The sequence below is a fragment of the Eublepharis macularius genome, chromosome 10 (assembly GCF_028583425.1).
Source record: "Eublepharis macularius isolate TG4126 chromosome 10, MPM_Emac_v1.0, whole genome shotgun sequence".
Taxonomy (NCBI): Eukaryota; Metazoa; Chordata; class Lepidosauria; order Squamata; family Eublepharidae; genus Eublepharis; species Eublepharis macularius.
The window spans coordinates 26,663,039-26,684,299 of record NC_072799.1 but is presented as its reverse complement, the minus strand read 5'-3'; the positions used below and the strand labels follow the sequence as shown (position 1 = coordinate 26,684,299).

Sequence of the window (21,261 nt, the reverse complement as noted above, 5' to 3'; positions counted from 1 at the left end):
CAAGTGGACACATACTTGGGAGCCATGATCAATTATAGTTTCCTTATACATGTTCCTGAGGTTTTATTGTGTGTGTGTATGCATGCTCTGCACTGGGCAACACTGATGCAACAAGGGGTAGCTAAGGCACACGTGATTGCTATATAAAATGTGACGTGGACCTAACAGCTATTCTTCCTGAATTTGTTAGGGATTTTTTCTTCCATTTTTTGACTGTTCAGTTCTTTGCATACCCAGTTTTATACCCATCTCTTCTTGCCTTTATGTAAATGCACTGTGCGAGTACGCACTATTAAATTTTCTGAGCAGGAGAGCATGAACACTGGCTGACTGAAGTAATGTTTTCCCTAGCAAATACAAGCTGTTAACAGTTAACTGAATGAATGATTTTTTTTAAAAAACGTTATTCTTCTGACTGTAGTGGTTAAATTTGGATGCCCGTTTATTCCAGGAGGACATTAACTCAATCCAATAGTTGGAAAGGTGACCTTTGGCAATGAAGGACTTTATCAGAGTTGCAAATTGGCCCTCCCCTTCCACAGCTGACCTATCATAGTTTATACATTGTGTATATTGTCCAGGGTCAGGGGAGAGGGTTGCTTTTATGCATCTCTGTGCCTCTATGTTGCTGCCAGAGCCAAAGTGAAGGAGAAGAAGAGGAGGCTGGAGACGTCTTTTGCAGAGGGGCTTGGGCAGAAATCCTGAGACATGGCAACTGCAGGGAAGGTAAGACAGGCAATTCCTGTGACTCGACAGCATATATGAAAAGTGTTTTGTGTGCATGCCTTCGGTTGCTGAAAGAATAGACTCTTTAAAACTTCCCATTGCCTAAAGAAACATTCTGTGGGTTTTATTGTGCAGATTCATTTCACAGTGCCAAGACGAAGCCGTAGAACTTGAAACTCCCATTTGTGGGTTCAAAATGTGAGCCTGTTTGAAATAAGTGAAGGAGAATAAGGTTGCCATAAATCAGTCTTTTTTGTTTTGTTTTTAAGTTGCAGGCTGTGAAGGCAGAAATCCCTGGTTCAAATCTTGCCTCTCCCACAAACTAACCAAGCTACACAAGTCACTTTTCTCTTAGCCTCCACTTGCAATATGTACTAATACTGGCCTACATTACAGGGTTGTTATAAGGACTTCTGAGGTTAGTGCATGTGTATTGAACACTCCAGAGCATGATAGTGACAGAATGTCCTTCAAAGTATCTCAAGTAAGACATTTGAGATCTTTTGGTCACAAATTAACATTGACCTCCTAAGCGGAGTTACATCCTTGTAAGCCCTCGACTAAGAAGGTATAACTCTGCCTAGGATGGCATTGTAAGTATGTAACAAGATCAATTTCTAGGTTAAAAATAATTTTAAAGGATTTATATAGCACATAATGTATTTTAAATGTTTGCAAAATTTCTAATTCTAAATAAAATGATTTTACATACTGCATCAAGTTTTTTTTTAATGTAAACAAAATTTTATTAATAAAATGCATACAATAAATTACAAGATAGCAGAGATTAACAAGTAACTGCATCAAGTTTTGTTGATATAAGAGCACAGAAGATTTTAAAGCAACTCAACATTCTTCACACAAGCAAGGAGTGCTGGTTGCAGGATGGAGAATTGTCCCCAGAGGCCTCTGCAAAGTCACAGGGGTCTGTGGGACACTCTCCCTTTATGGTGCTCCGGGGGGGGGGGGGGATTCTGTGTCGTTCCTTCAGCCCCAGCCAGCCAATTTTGGTACATAGGAGTTGTCCAGGAAGAAGTGGTGAATGGGGCTCTCATGCCCTGTTTCAAGGCCCATCAGTATCACTGAGTCTTGGAGAGAGCTATGAGCAACCTCTGCTTGGCTCCCTTCCTGGAAATTGGAAACACCATAAGAGCACTATGTCAATTTCTAATTTCCGGCTGGGTGGGATGTCCAGGGAAAAGGGTAAGTATGATTCTACTGTGCTTCCAGTCATACTTACAGGAGCATGAAGAAGTTGCCAGCTATGGTCCACTCCACACACCCTTCTCAAGAGAGAAAGAGAAGAGTTTTTTCGTCATGTGTGCACATGGCTGAACGTGTGTATGTGTGGCAAGACTTATGATCATTTTGCCTACGTCCTGCCCAAACTTGCAGTCAGCCCTGTTTATTTGTATAACAAATTGACATAATCCAAAAAGGGGTTGCTTACATAACTGAAGACTGAAGACTTCAGCAAACTGGGCAGGGTTTAATGATTCAGCAAAATAAACTGCCAAAGAAAAACAGATCCATTTAATGAGTCTCACATACATAGTGTATCTGAAGAAGAGAGCTCTGACTCTTGAAAGCTCATACCCTGGGAATCTTGTTATATCAGAAATCTGCAGTTTTTCCATATAAGTTGTGAAGTTGTTGTTGTTGTTGTTAAAATTAATTCTATTCATGCGAAGCAAAAAAAGGAAAAAAACAAAACAAAACAAAATGGTGGCAAATCTATATGTAGGCTTCTATGAAAGGTCTCCAAATATCTAAAATGAGCGTAACTAATTGACATCTATATGCAATACATTATACATTCAAATATTGATAAAATTATAAGGTCCTCAGTCCAATAAATTATGGGAAATTGGCTTTTGTCTAGTCTCACCAATGCTGTTGTGTCAGTTTTTTTAGCAACCATAAGGGCACAGAAGGTCTATTTTCATTTACCATCAATTAGGTTCCATGAGACGGGGGGGGGGGGGGTGAACATTGCCACCTGCTCCGCTCCTAATACCAACTGGGTGAAGGCAGGGGGTGGACATTGCCTCCTGCTTCACTCCTAATATCATCTGGGTTAAGTTGGGTGGTGGGCGTTGCCACCTGCCTCACTCCTACTACCAGCTGGGTGAAGGCGGAAGGCGGGCATTGCCACCTGCTCCCATCCTGCTCCCGGCCTGGGCTTCCCATCATTTCACGTTTTCTGGAGGGACATGGTGCCTTGCCGAAGCTTCCCTTCATGGCAGCACCCTCTGGTGGTGCACCAGGGTATAAAGTGAGTTGTCTGAAATACGCTTACTCAATTATATAGTAAGATTATGCATGGTAGGAGAAAGAAAATAAGAAAAGTCATTTTTCTCTTTCCTCCAAAACACTAGACTTTGGAGGGCCCAGTGTAGATGTTGGGAATAGATTCAGGATTTATTTCATGGAGGATAGGTGCATGTTAACTAAAAGGAACTCCATGTTCAGAGACTGTATGCCTCTGAATGCCAGTTGCTAGGGGACAAGAACAGAGTGAGGTTTTGGATTCTGTGCCACAGTTAAAATTCCTCCACTTCTGGAAATACATTGTGGTCCACCTGGGCATTTTTATATTTTAGGATCCCTAAATTTCCTTGTGCCAATGGAGCCCAAATACATGTTTATTTTTCATTTATGTATTTACTTCATTTTATCATCGGCATTTCTCCCTGAGATTCAAGTCAAAAGTACAGAATTATAAAAGCAATGCAATAAAGACCACGATAGCTACAGTAAACAGTGCAAGAAAACTGAACTACCCCATTAGAGAAGACTGGAAGAGAAATGGTATAATATATCCAGTAAATTTTATATATATATATATATATATATATATATATATATATATATATATATATATATATATATATATATAATTTTTTTTCATTGAATTAAAAGCCCAATAAGAAGGCAGAAAGCAAAAATAAAAGAAAAAGATAATTAAAAAGCTTACATACTTTAAAAATCACTATATCAGGAGAGCCATTTTGAGAATCTGGAACAAATATAAACTGAGACTCACACAGAAGACACCACTTTGGATTTCAACACGGGAAGCGTTTTACAGAAAAGAGATGATCTTCAAACAGGGATGGCTGACTTATGGAGATTTACTAGAATTCTCGCAGGGAGATTGCAAATTGAAGACAATGGAGGGTTTAATAGCTAAAGGTTATAAATGTCAATGGTTTTCCTATGCTCAACTTTCAGAAAGATTCAAATTAGATAAAAAACTATGGGGCTTTGAACATAATAAGACTGAGGCTGTTTTCACACTGTCTATAAATCGCGTGAGACTCACAGAAGGCTGCCGGCTTTCTTGTGCGATTTTTAACACCATCCGATTACAAAACGCCGTAAATCACTGTTTGTGGCGTTTTGTAAACAGATGGCGTCAAAAAGCGTGAGACAAAGCTGGCAGCCTTCCGTGAGTCTCGCGCGATTTATAGACAGTGTGAAAACGGCCTGAGTTTGAAAAAGAGCTATGTTTAAATGATGGACATGTTATTTCTAAAATGTATAAGCTGTTACTGAAATTTAAAACAGAAGAAGAATCTGTGGAAGATTATATGATAATTGTCGAAGGCTTTCACGGCCGGAGAACGATGGTTGTTGTGGGTTTTCCGGGCTGTATTGCCGTGGTCTTGGCATTGTAGTTCCTGACGTTTCGTCAGCAGCTGTGGCTGGCATCTTCAGAGGTGTAGCACCAAAAGACAGAGATCTCTCAGTGTCACAGTGTGGAAAAGATGTTGGCAGGTCATTTGTATCTACTCAGATACAACCCCACCCCTCCTGAGTAGATACAAATGACCTGCCAACATCTTTTCCACACTGTGACACTGAGAGATCTCTGTCTTTTGGTGCTACACCTCTAAAGATGCCAGCCACAGCTGCTGGCGAAACGTCAGGAACTACAATGCCAAGACCACGGCAATACAGCCCGGAAAACCCACAACAACCACTATATGATAAAATGGGCTAAAAAAATTGGTGTAATATAATGATGGATCAGTGGGAAAATATGTCGATAAACGGGCTTAAATTTACTTTGAGTGTTAGACTTAAAGAAAAATTTTATTAAACGATGTATCGGTGGGTATATGTCTCCTGACAAATCTGCTAAAATGAGTAAAGATATGTTGAATAAATGTTAGAAATGTGAGAAACAAGAAGGAACATTCTATCATTTTGGGTGGACTTGCCGTAAGGCTAGAAAATTTTAGACTGAAATCTATATGATAATACAAAAAATCTTAAAGACTACTATACAGTTTAAACCAGAAGCCTTTTTGTTGGGATTAATGGACAAACGGATAATCAGCATGACCACAGCAGCTAGGCTTTTGTGTGCACATAAATGGAAAAGCGCAGAATTGTCTTCAACTGAAGACTGGATTATGAAAATGACGGAGTTAATGGATGTCCGGGGTCTGAGCCCCAGCCCCCAGACTTGACAAGAGGGAACAGCAGGGGACAAAAGGGTGGCAGCAACTCCACCCCCCAAGCCAGCAACCAGGGCCAGAACCTACCTACTCCATGGGGAAGGGGCAAAAGGCCAGTACCTCAGAGGGGTGGAGGGGGCAAGGAGAAACCAGCCAGCCCCACCCTCCAGGGGGAAGAGAGGGGGCTAAGCAGGCTGGAGGGAAAGGGACACAGCAGGGAGAAGGTGGGTCCAGCAGCAGCAGCAGCAACCCAAGCAGAGCCCTTACCTGGCAGGGAGAGGATGCCGCCGCTGCAGCCCAGAGCCACACCATGGCTAGAAGACAGCAGCCTGGCTCAGGAGTTGCTAGAAGCCAAGCCTCTCCAGGGGGGGCTGCCACAGGCATTCTGGGGGAGGAGATGGGTAACCCCGCCCAGCATTGCTGAGCAGGCAGCGCAGAAGCTGGCTAAGGCAGCTCCTCGTGAGCAGGGCCAGGCAAGCCCAATAGCACAGAGGCTGGCTGGGGCAGCTCCTCGTGAGCAAGGCCAGGCAAGCTCAGTAGCTCAGAGGCTGGCTGGGGCAGCTCCTCGGGAGCAAGGCCAGGCAAGCCCAATAGCACAGAGGCTGGCCGGGGCAGCTCCTCGTGAGCAAAGCCAGGCAAGCTCAATAGCACAAGGGCTGGCTGGGGCAGCTCCTCGTGAGCGAGGCCAAGGAGCCCTCAGCTGGGGATGGCTCGCACTCAACCCCACCCTGCCAGCATGGCAAAAGGGCCCAGGAGGGATTAGTGGTTGGAGGGAAACACCTGGAGGAATGCACAGCTGGGCCCAGTCAGGAGAGGGAACAAGCCTGGAAGGAGGGCGGGGTGGAGAAAGGAAACCCTATAAAGGGTGGCTGGGAAGAACTCTGCGGTGGTGGGTGTGAGTGAGGAGTGATGATGTGGAGTGAGAGCAGTAGGATGCAAGGGTGGAGGCTTGGAGGAGAGTTCTGGAAGGAGGAGATGGAGGACACAGAGGGTAAGCAGGCCAGGTTGAGCAGGCCAGCGAGTGGACTGAGAGGGAGTCTGGGTGAGGTATACCGCCCCTCCTTCCACAGAGCAGGGTCCTGCAGAGTCCCTGGCCCCCCTGTGACGTCAGGAGCAGACCGCCCAGTGCCACGCCCTGTGGCAGCTGCGGCAAGCCCTGACAATGGAGATGCCTAAACTTACAGCTTTGATCAAAGATAAAACATTGTCTCTTTTATTTGGCTAACTGGAATCCCCTTATTGACTTTCTGTGTGAAACAAGGAAAAATGATTTGATAATCTGTGGCTTTGATTTTTAAGAAGAACGGAAGGCAGTAGTGGAAAAGAAAATTTTGGAGAGATTAAATCTTAAGTATGATGTTTGTTAAAATAAGATAAGTGTAGAGAAGAGTGGAAATGAAATATGTATTATTGTTTTCTTTTATATCTAAGGTCTGTTTTCTCTTTTTCTTCTTGTATCCAGTAAACTGTATTAAAGCACAGGGGAGCAGGAGAGAAAGGAAAACTTCCTCCCCAACTTTACACTGAACAAATATATTAAAGTAAATTAAATTGGTACTGTCATCCTAAGCAGAGTTATACCATTCTAAGTCCTAAGGAGATCTAAATCTGTTTAAGCTGGCATTGCTACTTGATTTTGCTGTATCTAATTTCAGTTAGCACAGCCATGAGCCCTGACCTGGTGAAAACCTAGTCTTCAACTCAATTTTAAATTAACAGCTCCTTTTATTTTTATTTAACTTTGCAGTTAAAGCTGAAACCCAGCTCAGGCACTTTGACGAAGCAGCTTGCCAAAGCTGTATATCAACATCTCCATTTTTGATGGCCCATAATGATGCCAAAAACTACAGCGATCAAACACAGAATGATACAAGATTGTACTGGATCAAGCAAAGAGATTGGTTTAAAATGTGTTCTTTTAAATGCGTTTTGTGATTTCCCCCCCCTCTGTATTTCCTCTCCAAAGCTTAAGTGCAAATTAGATGTTTTTACTGTTTCTTTTCCCAGTCCGCCAGCGGGACATGCTATAGATGTTTGCAGATGTGTGGATGGAGGGCTGCTTTAAAAAAATACCCAAACCTCCATTTTTTGTTTTTCTTTTCTTCCAACTTGGTTTCCACTTTCAGGCATCTTGCTTACTTGGAGATGTACCCTTCAATTAAACTGTTATAAAGGATATTGTGGAATTTAATCTCTACACTATTCTGATGTTGTCCTTTGCCACAGGTTATTAAATGCAAAGCTGCAGTTATCTGGGAAGTAGGCAAATTACCTTCTCTTGAAGAAGTTGAGGTGGCACTACCAAGAACCCATGAAATTCGAGTGAAGGTAAACACTGGTGAGAGCCAGTTTGGTGTGGTGGTTAAGAGCACGGGACCCTAATCTGAAGAACTGGGTTTGATTCCCCACTCCTCCACTTGAAACCAGCTGGGTGACCTTGGGTCAGTCACAGCTTCTAGGAACTCTCTCAGCCCCACCCTCCTCACAGGGTATTTTGTTGTGGGGATAATGACATACTTCGTAAACTGCTCTGAGTGGGTGTTAAATTGTCCTGAAGGGCAATATATAAATCGAATGTTATTTACTCAAAGAGATCTACCCGTCAGGGAGGGCCTTTGCCCCTGTAATCTTCTGCCAGGTACCAACCATGGGCTGGTAACCCTAGTATCTGTTGTAGCAGCATGCAGCCAGGTGATGGAGGTTCTCTCATTTCCCATCCATGAAGAGGGAATCAGCAGCTATCACACCTCACCATGTGCTAATGCTTGCCCTGAGAGGCGCTTTTGTACCTCTCAGGGCCAGCATGGGTGAAAAACCATGAGTGCATCTTCTTGTGAATTATTTGGTTTTATTCAGCAGAATTATGAAGATAGGAAAGATGTGAGATCATGAACAGCAAACACACATGACACAAATATATTGAAAAAGATTTATTGAAGCAGGTTCACATACATTGTAGCAAAGGTAAATAAAAGCCTAATCTAAGGAAAAGTTTCTTCCAACAACTGGCTAGCTTCTCTAGCATTGGGTGAGTATAAATGTGATTCATTTAGACAAATCTGGGCTTGTCCAGCATAGCCTCTCACAGAAGGGACCCACAGAGAGGCCTTGCCTCTTAGAAGACAACAAAGAAAAAGGGAGAACACACAAAGGAAAAGGAAGAGTAGTCATCGTCAGAGGAACTCCCAGCTTAGACAATGAAATGCACTCTCTTCTGCAAGATAACACATGCAATCTGGTTCTAAAGGAAAGAGAAATGTAGCGCCTCCCAGTGTCCAAGCATGCTGAAACTCCTTTCCTCTAACATGAAACATCTTACACGGGATGCTCAAGTGTAGGGAGACACAATGTTAGCCGGGAAGCATAGGTGGGTAGTTTTAAAAGACAGAGCTGGCAGAGATGGCTCCACAGAGGGTTTATTTTCATCTTTGCCTCCCAAAGGCTCTGTCAATTTCACCTCCCTTTCATCTTCCTACACTTGAGTGTCTCCGTATAAGATGTCTCATGTGTATGTCAGGTATGGAACCTGCTGCAGAGATCCTGGTTTCCACCCTTCAATGTATGTTCATTTTTCACAGACTATCAAGTGGAAAGAGCCTCTGTTTGCAAGATTTCTTCCCCTCATGGGCGGGAAAGATCATGTGACTGGGGGTTCCTTCATGTGATTGGCTGTTTATCAGGAGGTCCTGAATTCACCTGTAAGGTTTTCTGCCTAGTGGAGGGTCACAGCATTCCTCCGTTGCATTTTTCCTTGTAAATGTACATGACTAAGCAGTACAAACACTGAAGTTTTATTTGCACTCATTTACACTTAGATAGTAGCCACCGGGATCTGCCGGACAGATGATCATGTAGTAAACGGTATTTTTCCTAACATCGATTACCCTGTTATTGTGGGCCATGAAGGAGCTGGTATTGTTGAAAGCATTGGACCAGAAGTCACATGTGTAAAGCCAGGTAAGGAGGATATTGTGTGAGAACAGCAAGCAATCGGAACCCGAGATACTTCTTTGCTTTGCAAGAAAGTAGCTCATTATTTGGGCTGCTACCTCCTGTGTCCTTCCGCTTCATTTATTCATCCATCCAAGTTATTTGTTAGTTGTTTCTCGCTATAACATATATGAAGCAGTTTACAATTAAACATGTTTTTAAAAGCAGGTGAGAAACAGCTATGTGTATCTTGTTGAATTTCAGTGCTGCTAAACTGCTTTAGCACTGCCCAGTACAAAAATACTTCTAAATACTTCAGATGAACAATGTTTGTAGATTTTTTTAAAATTTCAGAAATGGAATAAAAATCAAAGTCTGTATATTATGTATGCTAAATGCTAGCCACTAGATTTGACCGATAACTCATATTTTCTCCAGTATTTGTTCCCACATATCTGGTGGTCATCCTGTGTGTAATTTGCCTAAGGTATTTTTAACAGAGAGAGTAATAAGTAATAAATGCTAGCCACTGCGTTATAGATTTGACCGATAACTCATATTTTCTCCAGTATTTGTTCCCTCATGTCTGGTGGTCATCTAAGGTAATTTGCCTCAGACATTTCTAAGAGAGTGCAGATCATAATTTTTAGAAAACATCATATTGTATATTGAGATTAACAGCTCTTTATACATCTTTATTGAAAACTGGAAGTAGACAGACTAAAGCCTCAGGCTCAATAGTAACCAATTTATACTTGTAGAAACCACACCCATTTGTACAACAACCAATACAATGTAAGCAGCTAGAATCTTTCATTTGCATGAACTATATACAAGTATCTATTTTTCAGCACAGCAATTGGCTACAAGGCAACAGTCCTGATTGGCCATACCGGCACCCAAACACCAATAGCTTTGTAGGTTTCAGGAACCTTCATTATACTCAAGCAATACATAACACATAAGTAACATGTACTACGCTAACATGTTTACAGTTATATTTCCATAGATTTTCAGCATCCATGTGATATTTTAGCCCACTGAGATCCCTCCCCTCCTGAAACACGGCCATCCCCATCTCCATTCCCTGATCTTCAGGAATTTGCCAATCCCGAGTTGGGAGCCTTATATCTCCACCACCCCCACCCTGGCAGCCATTCATGAAGAGAGCAAGCTGGCCTCAGTGAGTGCACTGATTTTACTCCCCTTTCTCCACAAACACCTTGTTCTCCAGGCCCTTTGGTTTGCCAAATCAGGGTTCGTGTTGTATCTTGAACACCAGGACACACCAGCTTTATATACAACAAACAGGGTTTTATTCAGCTCCCCCTCTGGCTCAGCCTGCATTTGTAGTCAGCTGCTCAGTCAAGCCTCAGCAGCTACAGGAGCTCTGAAGGGCCAAGACTGAAGAACATGCAAAGAGTTGAAGGTGGAGCCTGGGAAGGAGGGGTTTGGGGAGGGACCTCAGCGGGGTAGTCCACCATCCGAGGCGGCCATTTTCTCCAGGGAAATTGATCTCTGTAGTTTGGGGATCAGTTGTAACTCCAGGAGATCTCCAGGCCTCACTTGATTGGCAATCCTACCTTGGTCATATCTCTCTCTCTTGGCTGAGCTGTTGTACCTCATGTGAGGAGACAGCAAGAAGGTACACTGAGGAGAGACAACTCTACACGTGCAGAGCTAATCTGAAAATTTTAAAAGGTTATAGTAATATATTTAATGTTAATACTTACATTTGTGGGGGTGGGGTGGGGGTGGAGCGACAGACAGGGCATGCAGGAGTCATGTGCTGTTTTGGTTGATGGTAATTGTGAATGTAGTTCTCCACAATCCACTAAGGGAGTTCTTCTGCTCTAAGCACTCACTATGCATGCTACTTTTCCTTCCCACGTCCAATTTTTTAAATTTTTGTTTTAGTAGTTCATATATGATTGCTTTCTGCTAGTTAGCAATGAAACTGTGTTTAAATTATCTTCCATTTCCTTCTGTTCTTACTTCTGTTGGTTTAAGTACAATTTAAGCCCATATGACCTGGCAATATTTAGCCAAAATTAAAATTCAGAATATGAAAATGTGTATGCTCTATCCACATGAACGGATATGAAGCTAACAGTCTGTGCAATCATGCCAGTCTAGATCTATTGAAATCAACAGGCTGGAATTAATTCAGCATAGAATTGCATAGTGATTGTTCTGTTTAAAATAATGTTTTTGTATACTTCATTCAGACAAATTTTAACCTAAGAACTATTTTCACCCTCTGCAAGGTGACAAAGTCATTCCTTTATGTCTTCCCCAATGTGGAGAATGTGCCTCCTGTCTGAATCCTAAATCAAATTGTTGCCTCAAAACACAGTAAGTCTGTTTGCATCTTCTGTTATTCACTTGGGGCCAAGCTACACATGACGAATGACACTTGAACGGCAAGTGGATTGAGTGGAGGGCAAGTGAACAGGGAGAAATACACTTGCCCTTCAAGTGTCATTCGTCATGTGTAGCTTGGCCCTTGGTCTTGCTAGGAAGCAGCAGCATTTTGTTCAGGTTATGATACAGATCCTGCCTGGATCTCTTCAAACAGCTTCTGCCAATCTCAGAATCTGATGCCAGACAAAACAGGCAGATTTACCTGCAGAGGGAAGCAAGTTTACCACTTCCTGTGGACAAGCACCTTCTCCGAGTACACAGTCATGCCGGAGGCTTCCATTGTGAAGATCGACGATGATGCTCCTCTGGAGAAAGTCTGGCTGTTTGGCTGTGGGTTTTCTACCGGCTATGGTGCTGCCATCAATACGGCCAAGGTAAGAATTCATGAATTGTGTGTGCCTCTCAGACAGGTAAAGTAAAGGCTTGCTTCCTCCTTGCTGGAGAAGTTATACTATCAGGAATCACTCTTCAGACTTGTCCTGATACCTTCAGATGCAAGTGCAGCTAGGAGCATTTGAGCTGTCTTGTTGCTACTACTGGATCCATCTTCCTAGCAGCCCCTCTCATAGGAAGCATGAATATGCTGTCACTATATTGATCTCATGTTTGATGTCCCAGAGCAGGGGTCCCCATCCTTTTTGAGCCTGTGGGCAGCCTTGGAGTTCTGACACGAGGTAGTGGGAACAACCACAAAATGGCTGTCACAGGAAATGGAATCAGTCACAAAAATAACTGCTGCAGGAGGTGGGCTCAGAGCCAACCAACAAAAGGCAGCGAGACAGGTTATGTATAAATCTAATAGTAACTCTTTAACATTTCAGGCAGAAGTCCTGTTTAACAGGATGCCTTTTAAAATGAATATATTGTTTTAAAATATTGGTGTAACTTCAGTCATGCAGTGAAGATCTTTGTTTTGTGGTAGCAGCTGCTGCCAAATAGGGCTGCATGTCCCCCAGTGGGGGTGAGGGAGCTCCCCTGCCTGCCTCTGGCCCCTCCCACTTAACCTGGCCAGTGAAGGGATAAGGCATGGGGAATGGACCCAGCAGACAAGGAACTTCCCAGGCAAGTGCGCTGTGGGTGTGCTCCCAGTGGGCATGATGACGTCACTTCCTCAAGTGACATCATTGCGCCTGGTGGTGGGCATGCTCCTGCACTTTGCAGGGGCCAATTTTCGCCCCAACAGTATGAATTAGATGGTTGTTGTGGGTTTTCCGGGCTGTATTGCCGTGGTCTTGGCATTGTAGTTCCTGACGTTTCGCCAGCAGCTGTGGCTGGCATCTTCAGAGGTGTAGCACCAAAAGACAGAGATCTCTCAGTGTCACAGTGTGGAAAAGATGTAGGTCATTTGTATCTACTCAGGAGGGGTGGGGTTGAGCTGAGTCATCCTTTAAGAGTTTCCCAGGGTGTGGAATGCTAATGGCGGGAGGCTTCACTGTATCCTGAGGAGGTTCTTTTGCATATGGATTGGTACTTGCTGGGCTAATCTTCTCTGCAGGGCTATTGTTGGGGATAGAATGTTTTGTTAGCCTGGTGTTTTTCAGAACTGGAAACCATGCTCTGTTCATTCTTAAGGTTTCTTCTTTCCTGTTGAAGTTTATGAATTGTCCTGTAGTATTGTCCTTGAAGTATGAATTAGCCTCAGCAAAGTGCGGGAGCAAGCCTGCTGCTGGCGCAGGTGACATCATGGCTCCAGTGCCGGGAGCACTCGCATCCTTTGCGCACGCATGAATTAACCTCAAGGTATGTCCCAGGACACGCCCACCAACTGGGAGGGTATAGAGACCTGGGAATCCTACAGCTAAAAGAGTTTTTTTTAAACTGCACAACCAATCAGATTGCTGATCAGCAGCCCTGCTGAGTAAAAGCCTCATTTGATGCCACCCACTTTCTAAAAAACCTTGACAGGTACCATGCTGGGATCCCCTCTCCTAGGGTATCCTCTCTTTCTCTACCATTCGTTCTGTTCTATTCTTTTTCTTGCATTGTTCTGTTCCTTCCACCAGCCCCTTTTCTTGATTGTATTTTCTACACTGAATGCTCCCTGCCTAATCCCACCTCTGTGTCTGTTCCTTTCCTGAAGTTTTCCTGTTCTTCATCCTGGCCCAACATCCCTCTTTGCCCTCTGATTCTGTGACATTATTTATGGTTTAAGTTCATCATCTGAAGTTCTGCTGTGTGTGTTAGGATGGCCAGTCCTCCGATGGGGGCGGGAGATCCCCCACTCCCAGCCTCCGCCCCTGCCACCGTTCACCTGGCTGGCGGCGGGGGGGGGAGGCATGGGAATGGGTCTCCCGGGGTGCACTCCTGGCATGCTGCAACAATGTAACTTCCAGGAGTGAGGTCATTGCATGGGCCGTGGGAGTGTTCCCATGCTTCATACTGAGCTGATTTGGGACTCAAGAGGGCCAATTCTTTAAGAACCGGCCCTGTGTGAAGCATGGGAGCACTTCTGCGGCTGGCGAGGTGACGTCACTCCCTCAAGTGACATCATTGTGTCATGCTGGGAGTACACCTGCACAAAGTGCACGCACAAAGACTTACAGAAGGTGAGTTCCAGATCCCTCCCCACAACCAAGAGGGTAAAGGGACCTGGTAACACTACTGCGTGTTCATATTTTATGAAACGGGTGGCCGCAAGAGACGAAGCGTTTTCGGTGGTGACACCTTACTAATGGAACTCATTCTCTGTAGTTTGTCTGGTACCACGTTAAAGCAAGCAGGAAACACGTTTTTATTCTCCTGGAGGATGTTTATATATTAACTAATTTTAAGGTTTTTTCCACTGGCTTTTTGATCTCTGCTTTTTTAAATGATAGCTGTTTTTTTAAATCTCTGCTGCTTTGTTATAACTTTATCAACTTCATCCATTTCTTGTGTATTTGCATTATGTTGAACTTCCTTGTAAACCAGTTCAAGAATTTGGATAGGAGACAGTCTAAAAATCTCACAAATAATGCTAGATAATATCCTGCAATTGCTGAACTCAGGGCTCTTGTTTTATATTGCTTCTCAGGTTGAGCCTGGTTCTACCTGTGCTGTCTTTGGTTTGGGAGGTGTTGGTCTGTCTGTTATTATAGGCTGCAAAGCAGCTGGAGCATCCCGGATTATTGGGGTTGACATCAACAAAGAAAAATTCGCTAAAGCAAAAGAGTTAGGAGCCACCGAATGCATCTCTCCTAACGATTTCAGCAAACCCATTCATAAGGTGCTTGTGGAAATGACTGGCCTTGGCGTGGACTATTCATTTGAGGCAATTGGGCGTATTGACACAGAGGTAAGTGATTCCTCTTTTATTCTTGAGAGTGAGTGTCTGACAATACCCAGAATCTTTAAAAAGAGGATGCACGAGTCACTTATGCATCCTCTCTCCACGCTCCTGGGTAGTATCTGGATTTTTTGGTATTCCTCCCCCCGCACCTTGCCATTAACTGGAGATGTGCAGGTTTTAGATGTGTACATAATTCATGAAGCTGTTGCCTGGCCAACAGCTGCTTCTACATAGTCCCCCTCCCCATGAAAAGGGGTATGCCCCCCCCATGATTTTGGGGAGTTTCCGAGAGATGTTGTGCTTTTCCTGAGCAAGATTCTCAGGGCTTCGTCCTTAGAGCCAGAGCAAAGGAAAAATCATTTGCTCTGTCTGAAAAAGGGAAGTGTGAGGCAGATGCAGGCGGAGTGTTTTTGTAGATGCCCCACCAGCAGCCAGTTCATGGAGGAGCAGGTATAAGCTCCACCTTCAAAATGGCAGAGATGAGCTCAGCAATCCCCCCCACACACAGCCATATAATGAACTTTTTCCGGTTCACAGGTGAGCTGCAGTGTCGCATTAATTATTGTTCAGCTGTGAAGAGGAGGAGGTGGGAGAGCGGGATAGGGGATGCGTGATCAATGTCTGTATCCAGCCCTTCTTTCAAGCCGTAGGGTCACATGCATTAATTTCTTTAGGGCTCCCATCCTAGAGCTTGTCAAAATGGCACCTATATTTTATTAAATCTTGGAATGTGCCAATACTGTAGTGAAAATCTTTGTGGAAGGCTCCATCATTTCTATTTCTTAGACGATTTTCTTGTCTCCCCCAGGTAGCTGCTCTTGCCTCTTCCTGCTTGGGTTCTGGAACCTGTGTGTTGGTAGGGGAGCCTCCTTCAGGGTCGCAGCTCGCTTTCGATCCGACACTGCTCCTCACAGGGAGGAAGCTGACTGGGTCCTTAATCGGAGGTGAAGATTCCTTGAAATGGGTTATCTCATATGATGGTTGCTCTATGTGTGTGTATGTTACATTCAGTGAAATAATATGTACCTTCTCTTAATGGAAATATAATTTTATTTATTTAGTACATTTTTTATTTTGCCCTTCCTCTAAGGTGCTCAGGGCAGCTTATTTAGCTCTGTTCGCCTCTGTTTTGTCCTCACAACATTTTGAGGGAGGTTAGGGTGAGAAAAATGTTGGGACTTGACGAAGAAAATCTGATTGGTGCCTACCTTGTGACTAACCCAAGGTCATCCAACTAGTTTTATGGTAGAGTGGAAACGAATTTGAGCCTCCCAGATCCTAGGCCAGCACTCTAATCCACTGGCAAGGTAAAGCATACTCTGAGGTGGGGCTGTTGCCAGGGCTCAGAGCTGCTTCTGGGGCCCGCTGCCACAGACCCCCACCCACACACTCCCCCTGCCACCTGTCTGCATGTCCTTCCCTAGCTGTTTCCTTGAAGTGCTCCAGCCCCCATGCTCCCAGCTGCCCAGTGTCATTGGGGAAGGGCATGTGGGTGGTGCGCTCTGTGGTGGCACTTCTTGTGGCCATGACAGCAGCATATCAAGCTGCATGCACCTGCCAGTGCTTTTGGGAAAAAGTGTGCTGATTGGTCAGGCAACTGAGCATGGGCAATGGAGAGACGTGCAAGTGAGAGAAGGATGCACAGGCAAACAGATAGGGGTGGAAGGGGAGGCACGAGTGAGGCCTGGTGGTAGGCAAACAGGGGCCCCTGGATACTGTCTGTCGAGTATCCTCCAAAACTTGAAACTGACTCTGCATGATTGTGTACAGAGGTACACCTCAGAGTATGCTTTACCGTGCCAGTGTGTTAGAGCATTGGCCTATCATGATGGAAGGGTGAAGCAGATCCCCTGAGAAGTCAAGAGTTTCAGGCACCATTAAAGGGCAGCAAATTATCAATTATATAAGTAATGGATATAGTTTTCCTACCATGGTGTGGAAAAATTAGATTTTCTACCTCATGCACCAACGTTTCTTAGGCCACTAAACAAACATAGGAGCTCAAATGGAAATGGAAATGGAAGGTGGGCCTTCTTATGTCTGGCGTCCATCATTTCAGCAGTTGCTTTATAGCAGCTTCACAGCAGTTTATAGCACTGTGAATCAGGAGATGCTTTCAATCAGGACTGCTTTCAATTTGAGCCAGTTTACTAGTATCCTCTGCAGTACTCAGGAGTGTGCTCGGCTACAAATCCCTCTACGCAGCAGTATGCATAAGTGTTGGTATGCCATGGTAAATGCAAGGACATTTCTGGTACTGAGTAACTCCATAGTGTCCTGTCTAAAATAGAGCCTGCTATTTGAATCTGGTGTTGAACTGCCATCCAATCTTCTAGCATCTAGTGGGAACTGCAAACTTACTGCATCCTTTGGGGAAAGCATGAACTGTCCGCAGTAATCATACCCTTACTGCAATGTACTCTACATGGGGCTGCCCTTGAAGATTGTTCAGAAGCTTCAGGTGCTTCAGAGAATAGCTGCTGGCTGGTTAAAAACTCCCTGAGAACACATCTGGCCAGTATCATCAGAACATCACTGGCTTCCAATTCATTTCCCAGCAGAATTGAAAGTGCTACTTAGCTGTAGGGACCAGAGGTGATGGCTGAGATGATCATCAGAGAGCATCTTTCATGTGCTCCCACGTCATGTCAGGAATAACTCCTTTGCATGCATTCACCTGGCATCTATTCTTTTGAGTTTTAGATGAAGATTTTGATTTGTGTTACTTTGTTCGGCTGCTCTCATCCGTAGTGATGACCTAGTAGTGCCACGTGATTTTGTTTATTTTTAATATTCCTCTGTTTTAGTATTTATTCAGTGGTTTGGATCCAGTGATGCACAAGTGGAAACATAAATGGACTTAAGGCAGTTCCGCTTGTGCAAGGTCTCGTACCATACCTAGCGCTTTCCTCCCTATAGATTACAGTGCCCAGAAATTGGCTTCACAAGTGGAAAGGAAAGAGGGGTTACAATAAGAGCCAAGCTACAAGCTCTCGCAAGTGAATGGCAAGTGAACAGGGAGGAATACACGTGAGTCTGTTCACTTGCCAGGCAAGTGTAATTCATCACTTGTAGCTTGGCTCAATGTCTTCCCTCCTTAAAAAAAAGTGGAACATAGAGACTCACCCACTGCCCTTCTATTTTTTTTTTACCCAGATTGGAAGCTAAAAGATGCTCTCCCCAAACTAGTTTCTGATTACATGAACAAGAAATGTCATCCAGATGCATTAATAAGTCACATGTTGCCCTTTGAGAAAATTGCTGAAGGCTTTGAGCTGCTGCGCGCAGGTAAAAGGTAATGAACGCACATTTTACTGTTACGATTCCAAGCTAAAATAATAATGGTGGTGATGATGATAACAACTAGTGCTCTTATGTACTGCTCTTTTAAACATAGTGCCCCACTCTGAGCAGTGAATAAAGTCAGTGTTATTATTATCCCCACAATACAGCTGGGGAGCTGGGGCTGAGAAGAGTGGCTCACTCAAGGCCACCTGCTCAGGTCATGGCAATAAGGGGAGTTGAACCAGCAGAGTGCTGATTTGCAGTCCAACTACTTAACCACTATGCTACAGCAGCTCCCTTCTCTGGAAGAGTCCAAGGTGGACATGCCCATCTTCCTTTCACATGCATTGACATTAGCGGGACTAAGGCTTTGGCCAAAGACGTACCTCTGGTAACCTACAACCGTGTATGTCTAATAAGAGATGGGAACTTGCAAACAGAGTCATGACTGGGTCTTAATATCTATTGAGCATAGTTAAAGATTCTTTTGGAAATGTTTTTATCTTTCTCCTTTCTCTTTCAGTATTCGTTCTGTCCTGTTGTTTTAAAGTTCCAAAGGCAACCAGTCAGTGGGGCATCGGCAGAACAGAACATCTTCTTCTTTAGATCTTTCATGTACCGGACTAAATTCAACAGTTACTTACATTTACAAAATTTTCAACAAATGCCAATATATTTGAACATCGAAACCTTTCATGTTTACAGCCAGCAAGAGGCAATTCCTATGTCAACTGTACCTGTAAGGACTGTGGAGGAAAAATGCTCAGCAGGCCTCTGTCACATTCAGTTGGTCTCAGACTAGCAACAAGCTCAGTGACAGCTGCTGCAGAGAAGCACAGGACAAGAAAGGGGTGATGAACCCCTTTCTCCACCCGTCACTCCCTTACACCCATGCCATCAGCCCTTGTTCCCCAAGCCAGGCTCTGGGACCAAAAATTAGGCCGCCAAAGTGAACACGGCCTGCTGCCCCAATACCACCATCCCACTTCTTCAGCAGCGACCCACACTTGAAGACCCCCATCTAATTTTGCCTGAGGCAGTAAACTGCTTAAATCCCCTGTGCTCTCATTCCCCAACATATGCCATCTGATACCCACCTAGGTGGTGGTGGAGAGTGCCCTCCAGTCGTAGCTGACTTATGACAACCCCCGGTGGGGTTTTCATGGCAAGAGACTAACAGAGGTGGTTTGCCATTACCTTCCTCTGCAACCCTGGTCTTCACGGGAGGTCTCCCATTCAATTACCAATGAAGGAAGACCTTGCTTAGCTTCTGAGATCTGACAAGATCAGGCTCAGGTCAGGGCACCTACATAGGAGAGCAACATAAAATAGCCTCTTCTGTATCGTCTGGTATTGTCAGTTCTTGCTTCCTCTTATTCCTGCTTAGCCTTTCATCCCAGTTCTGTTAAAGGTTTCTCTCTCCAGTTGATCGTTAGGTTGTGTTATTGGACTAAGGATATATAGCTGTAGGAACTTCATAGCTCCTCACATTCGTGGCATTGCAAGATAATCTTTACAACAGTGGGTAGCTGCTTTCAAAATGATTTAAAAGAGAGTTAACTGAAACAAAAAGCAGTCATTCACAGCAGTGATACTTTCCATTTCTGTTGCAGGATTTTAAAACTTTAAAAAAATGCGATTCCAGTCATTAAAGTAAACCAATTAATCTGAGCATAGGTATTGCAGACTCAGTGTTTGTATTTTAAATAATGTAAATTAGTATCTGCTGAGGAAAATGAAAAACTTAATTTAGACACTGGAAGAAAGTACATTTAACAGAGTTTCAAATACAACTGTCAAATCCATGCACACTGTTCTTAATTGAGGGAGAGTCTCAACCATACTATCTCTCATCTGTATTCTATCAAAAATGATGTGTTTGCAAGAGGCAGGAAACTTAGTGTCAGAACTTCTGAATAAGCTAACATCGACACAAATAAAGGATGGCCAAGTTTGTTTAGGAAATCCAAAATAAAAAAATCAAACACGTAAAAGAAATATCAAGTACACTCTGATTTTCATAAGTAAATTTTACTTAAGAGTTTTTGATATGAGCATAATATAATGTAAGATGGTAAAAGCCATAAACAAAGTGTATTGATATTACCTAAAGCATGGTTTAGAAGTAAATGTATGACTCTCCCGATTAGACTTGCCAGGTTCTCACTGGTTCCTGCTTTCTGCTACTGCTCCTGTGGCCAGTGGGAGAAAACTAATGTTAAAAAAAAATAACCATCAGCAACGGCATGATATCACTTCCAGGGAAAACCCAGAAGTGATGCCAGTCCTCTCTAAGAATTGCTGAAAACTCTATGGATTTACCATAGATTTTCTAGCAGTCCCTAGAGCGGTGTGACATTGTGTGACCTAACACAATTTTGGTATCCAAGGAAGGGTCCTTATATTCAAAATGGGGCCACAGTTGCTGTACGATACTGCCATACAATACTGTCAGAGCAGTTCTATTTCAGAAGCGTTTCCAAATATTTGAGGGGGTATTATGAATGCGCAGCAGGATTGCTGTGGCATGCTCCACCTCTGACTGACATACTTTCATTTAAATGGATGCATTGGGTCTACATATATATGTACATAAGGCTCTCTCTGTGTACTGAAGAACTTTGTCAAAGCAAAGTTCCCAGTCATGCAGGGGGGAACTCAACATGTGTATGTGCTTGCACCCATGCTCATTCATCATACAGAACTCAAAAGGCATTCTCTCTGTCACAGGAATAAGTTTCAATATAGATTAGCCCTTTCAAGGATCCAAATCTAGTTTTGGTCATTGGCAGTTTACAGTGTTGTCCAAGGAAGGTACTAAGAGAACAAGAGATGGATGCAGCTGTTGAACTAAATTAACACTTGTTCTGGTACAAGATTGCAGGCTCTAAGGATGTTACCAGACCCCCTTCATTGAAATCAGGATCTCAACCCTTATTGTTACTGTTATTATCTTCATGTATAGTCTGCCTTACTCACTGATTCTGAAGTTGGATTGTGTGTGTTATGAGACACCATTAAATTAGACAAAAGGACTTACGGCAACCCTATGACTTAATGACCTCCAAAGTGTCCTATCATTAATGGCCTTGCTCAAGTCTAGAGATAGGCGCAAATCAGAAAAAAAGGAAACCATGTGGTTTGTGTTTCGTCAAATTTTAC

The 21,261-nt window shown here is 43.7% G+C and overlaps 1 protein-coding gene across 1 annotated transcript; it reads left to right on the top strand.

Moving 5' to 3' along the window:
- Positions 1-475: 475 nt before the first annotated feature.
- On the top strand, positions 476-19,904 carry LOC129336611 (alcohol dehydrogenase 1-like). The gene is made up of 9 exons (XM_054989823.1): positions 476-726; positions 7,419-7,520; positions 9,008-9,149; positions 11,390-11,477; positions 11,701-11,920; positions 14,560-14,820; positions 15,623-15,758; positions 17,971-18,109; positions 18,623-19,904. Exons 1-9 carry the CDS (start codon positions 709-711, stop codon positions 18,645-18,647), a joined length of 1,131 nt encoding a protein of 376 aa, XP_054845798.1. The 5' UTR covers positions 476-708; the 3' UTR covers positions 18,648-19,904.
- Positions 19,905-21,261: the final 1,357 nt, after the last annotated feature.

Bases quoted from the DNA above. Each gene is read 5' to 3' on its own strand.
- LOC129336611 (XM_054989823.1), top strand. The intron at 9,150-11,389 runs GTAAGGAGGATA...ACCCTCTGCAAG, and splicing joins AGTCACATGTGTAAAGCCAG to GTGACAAAGTCATTCCTTTA. The intron at 11,921-14,559 runs GTAAGAATTCAT...ATTGCTTCTCAG, and splicing joins CTGCCATCAATACGGCCAAG to GTTGAGCCTGGTTCTACCTG.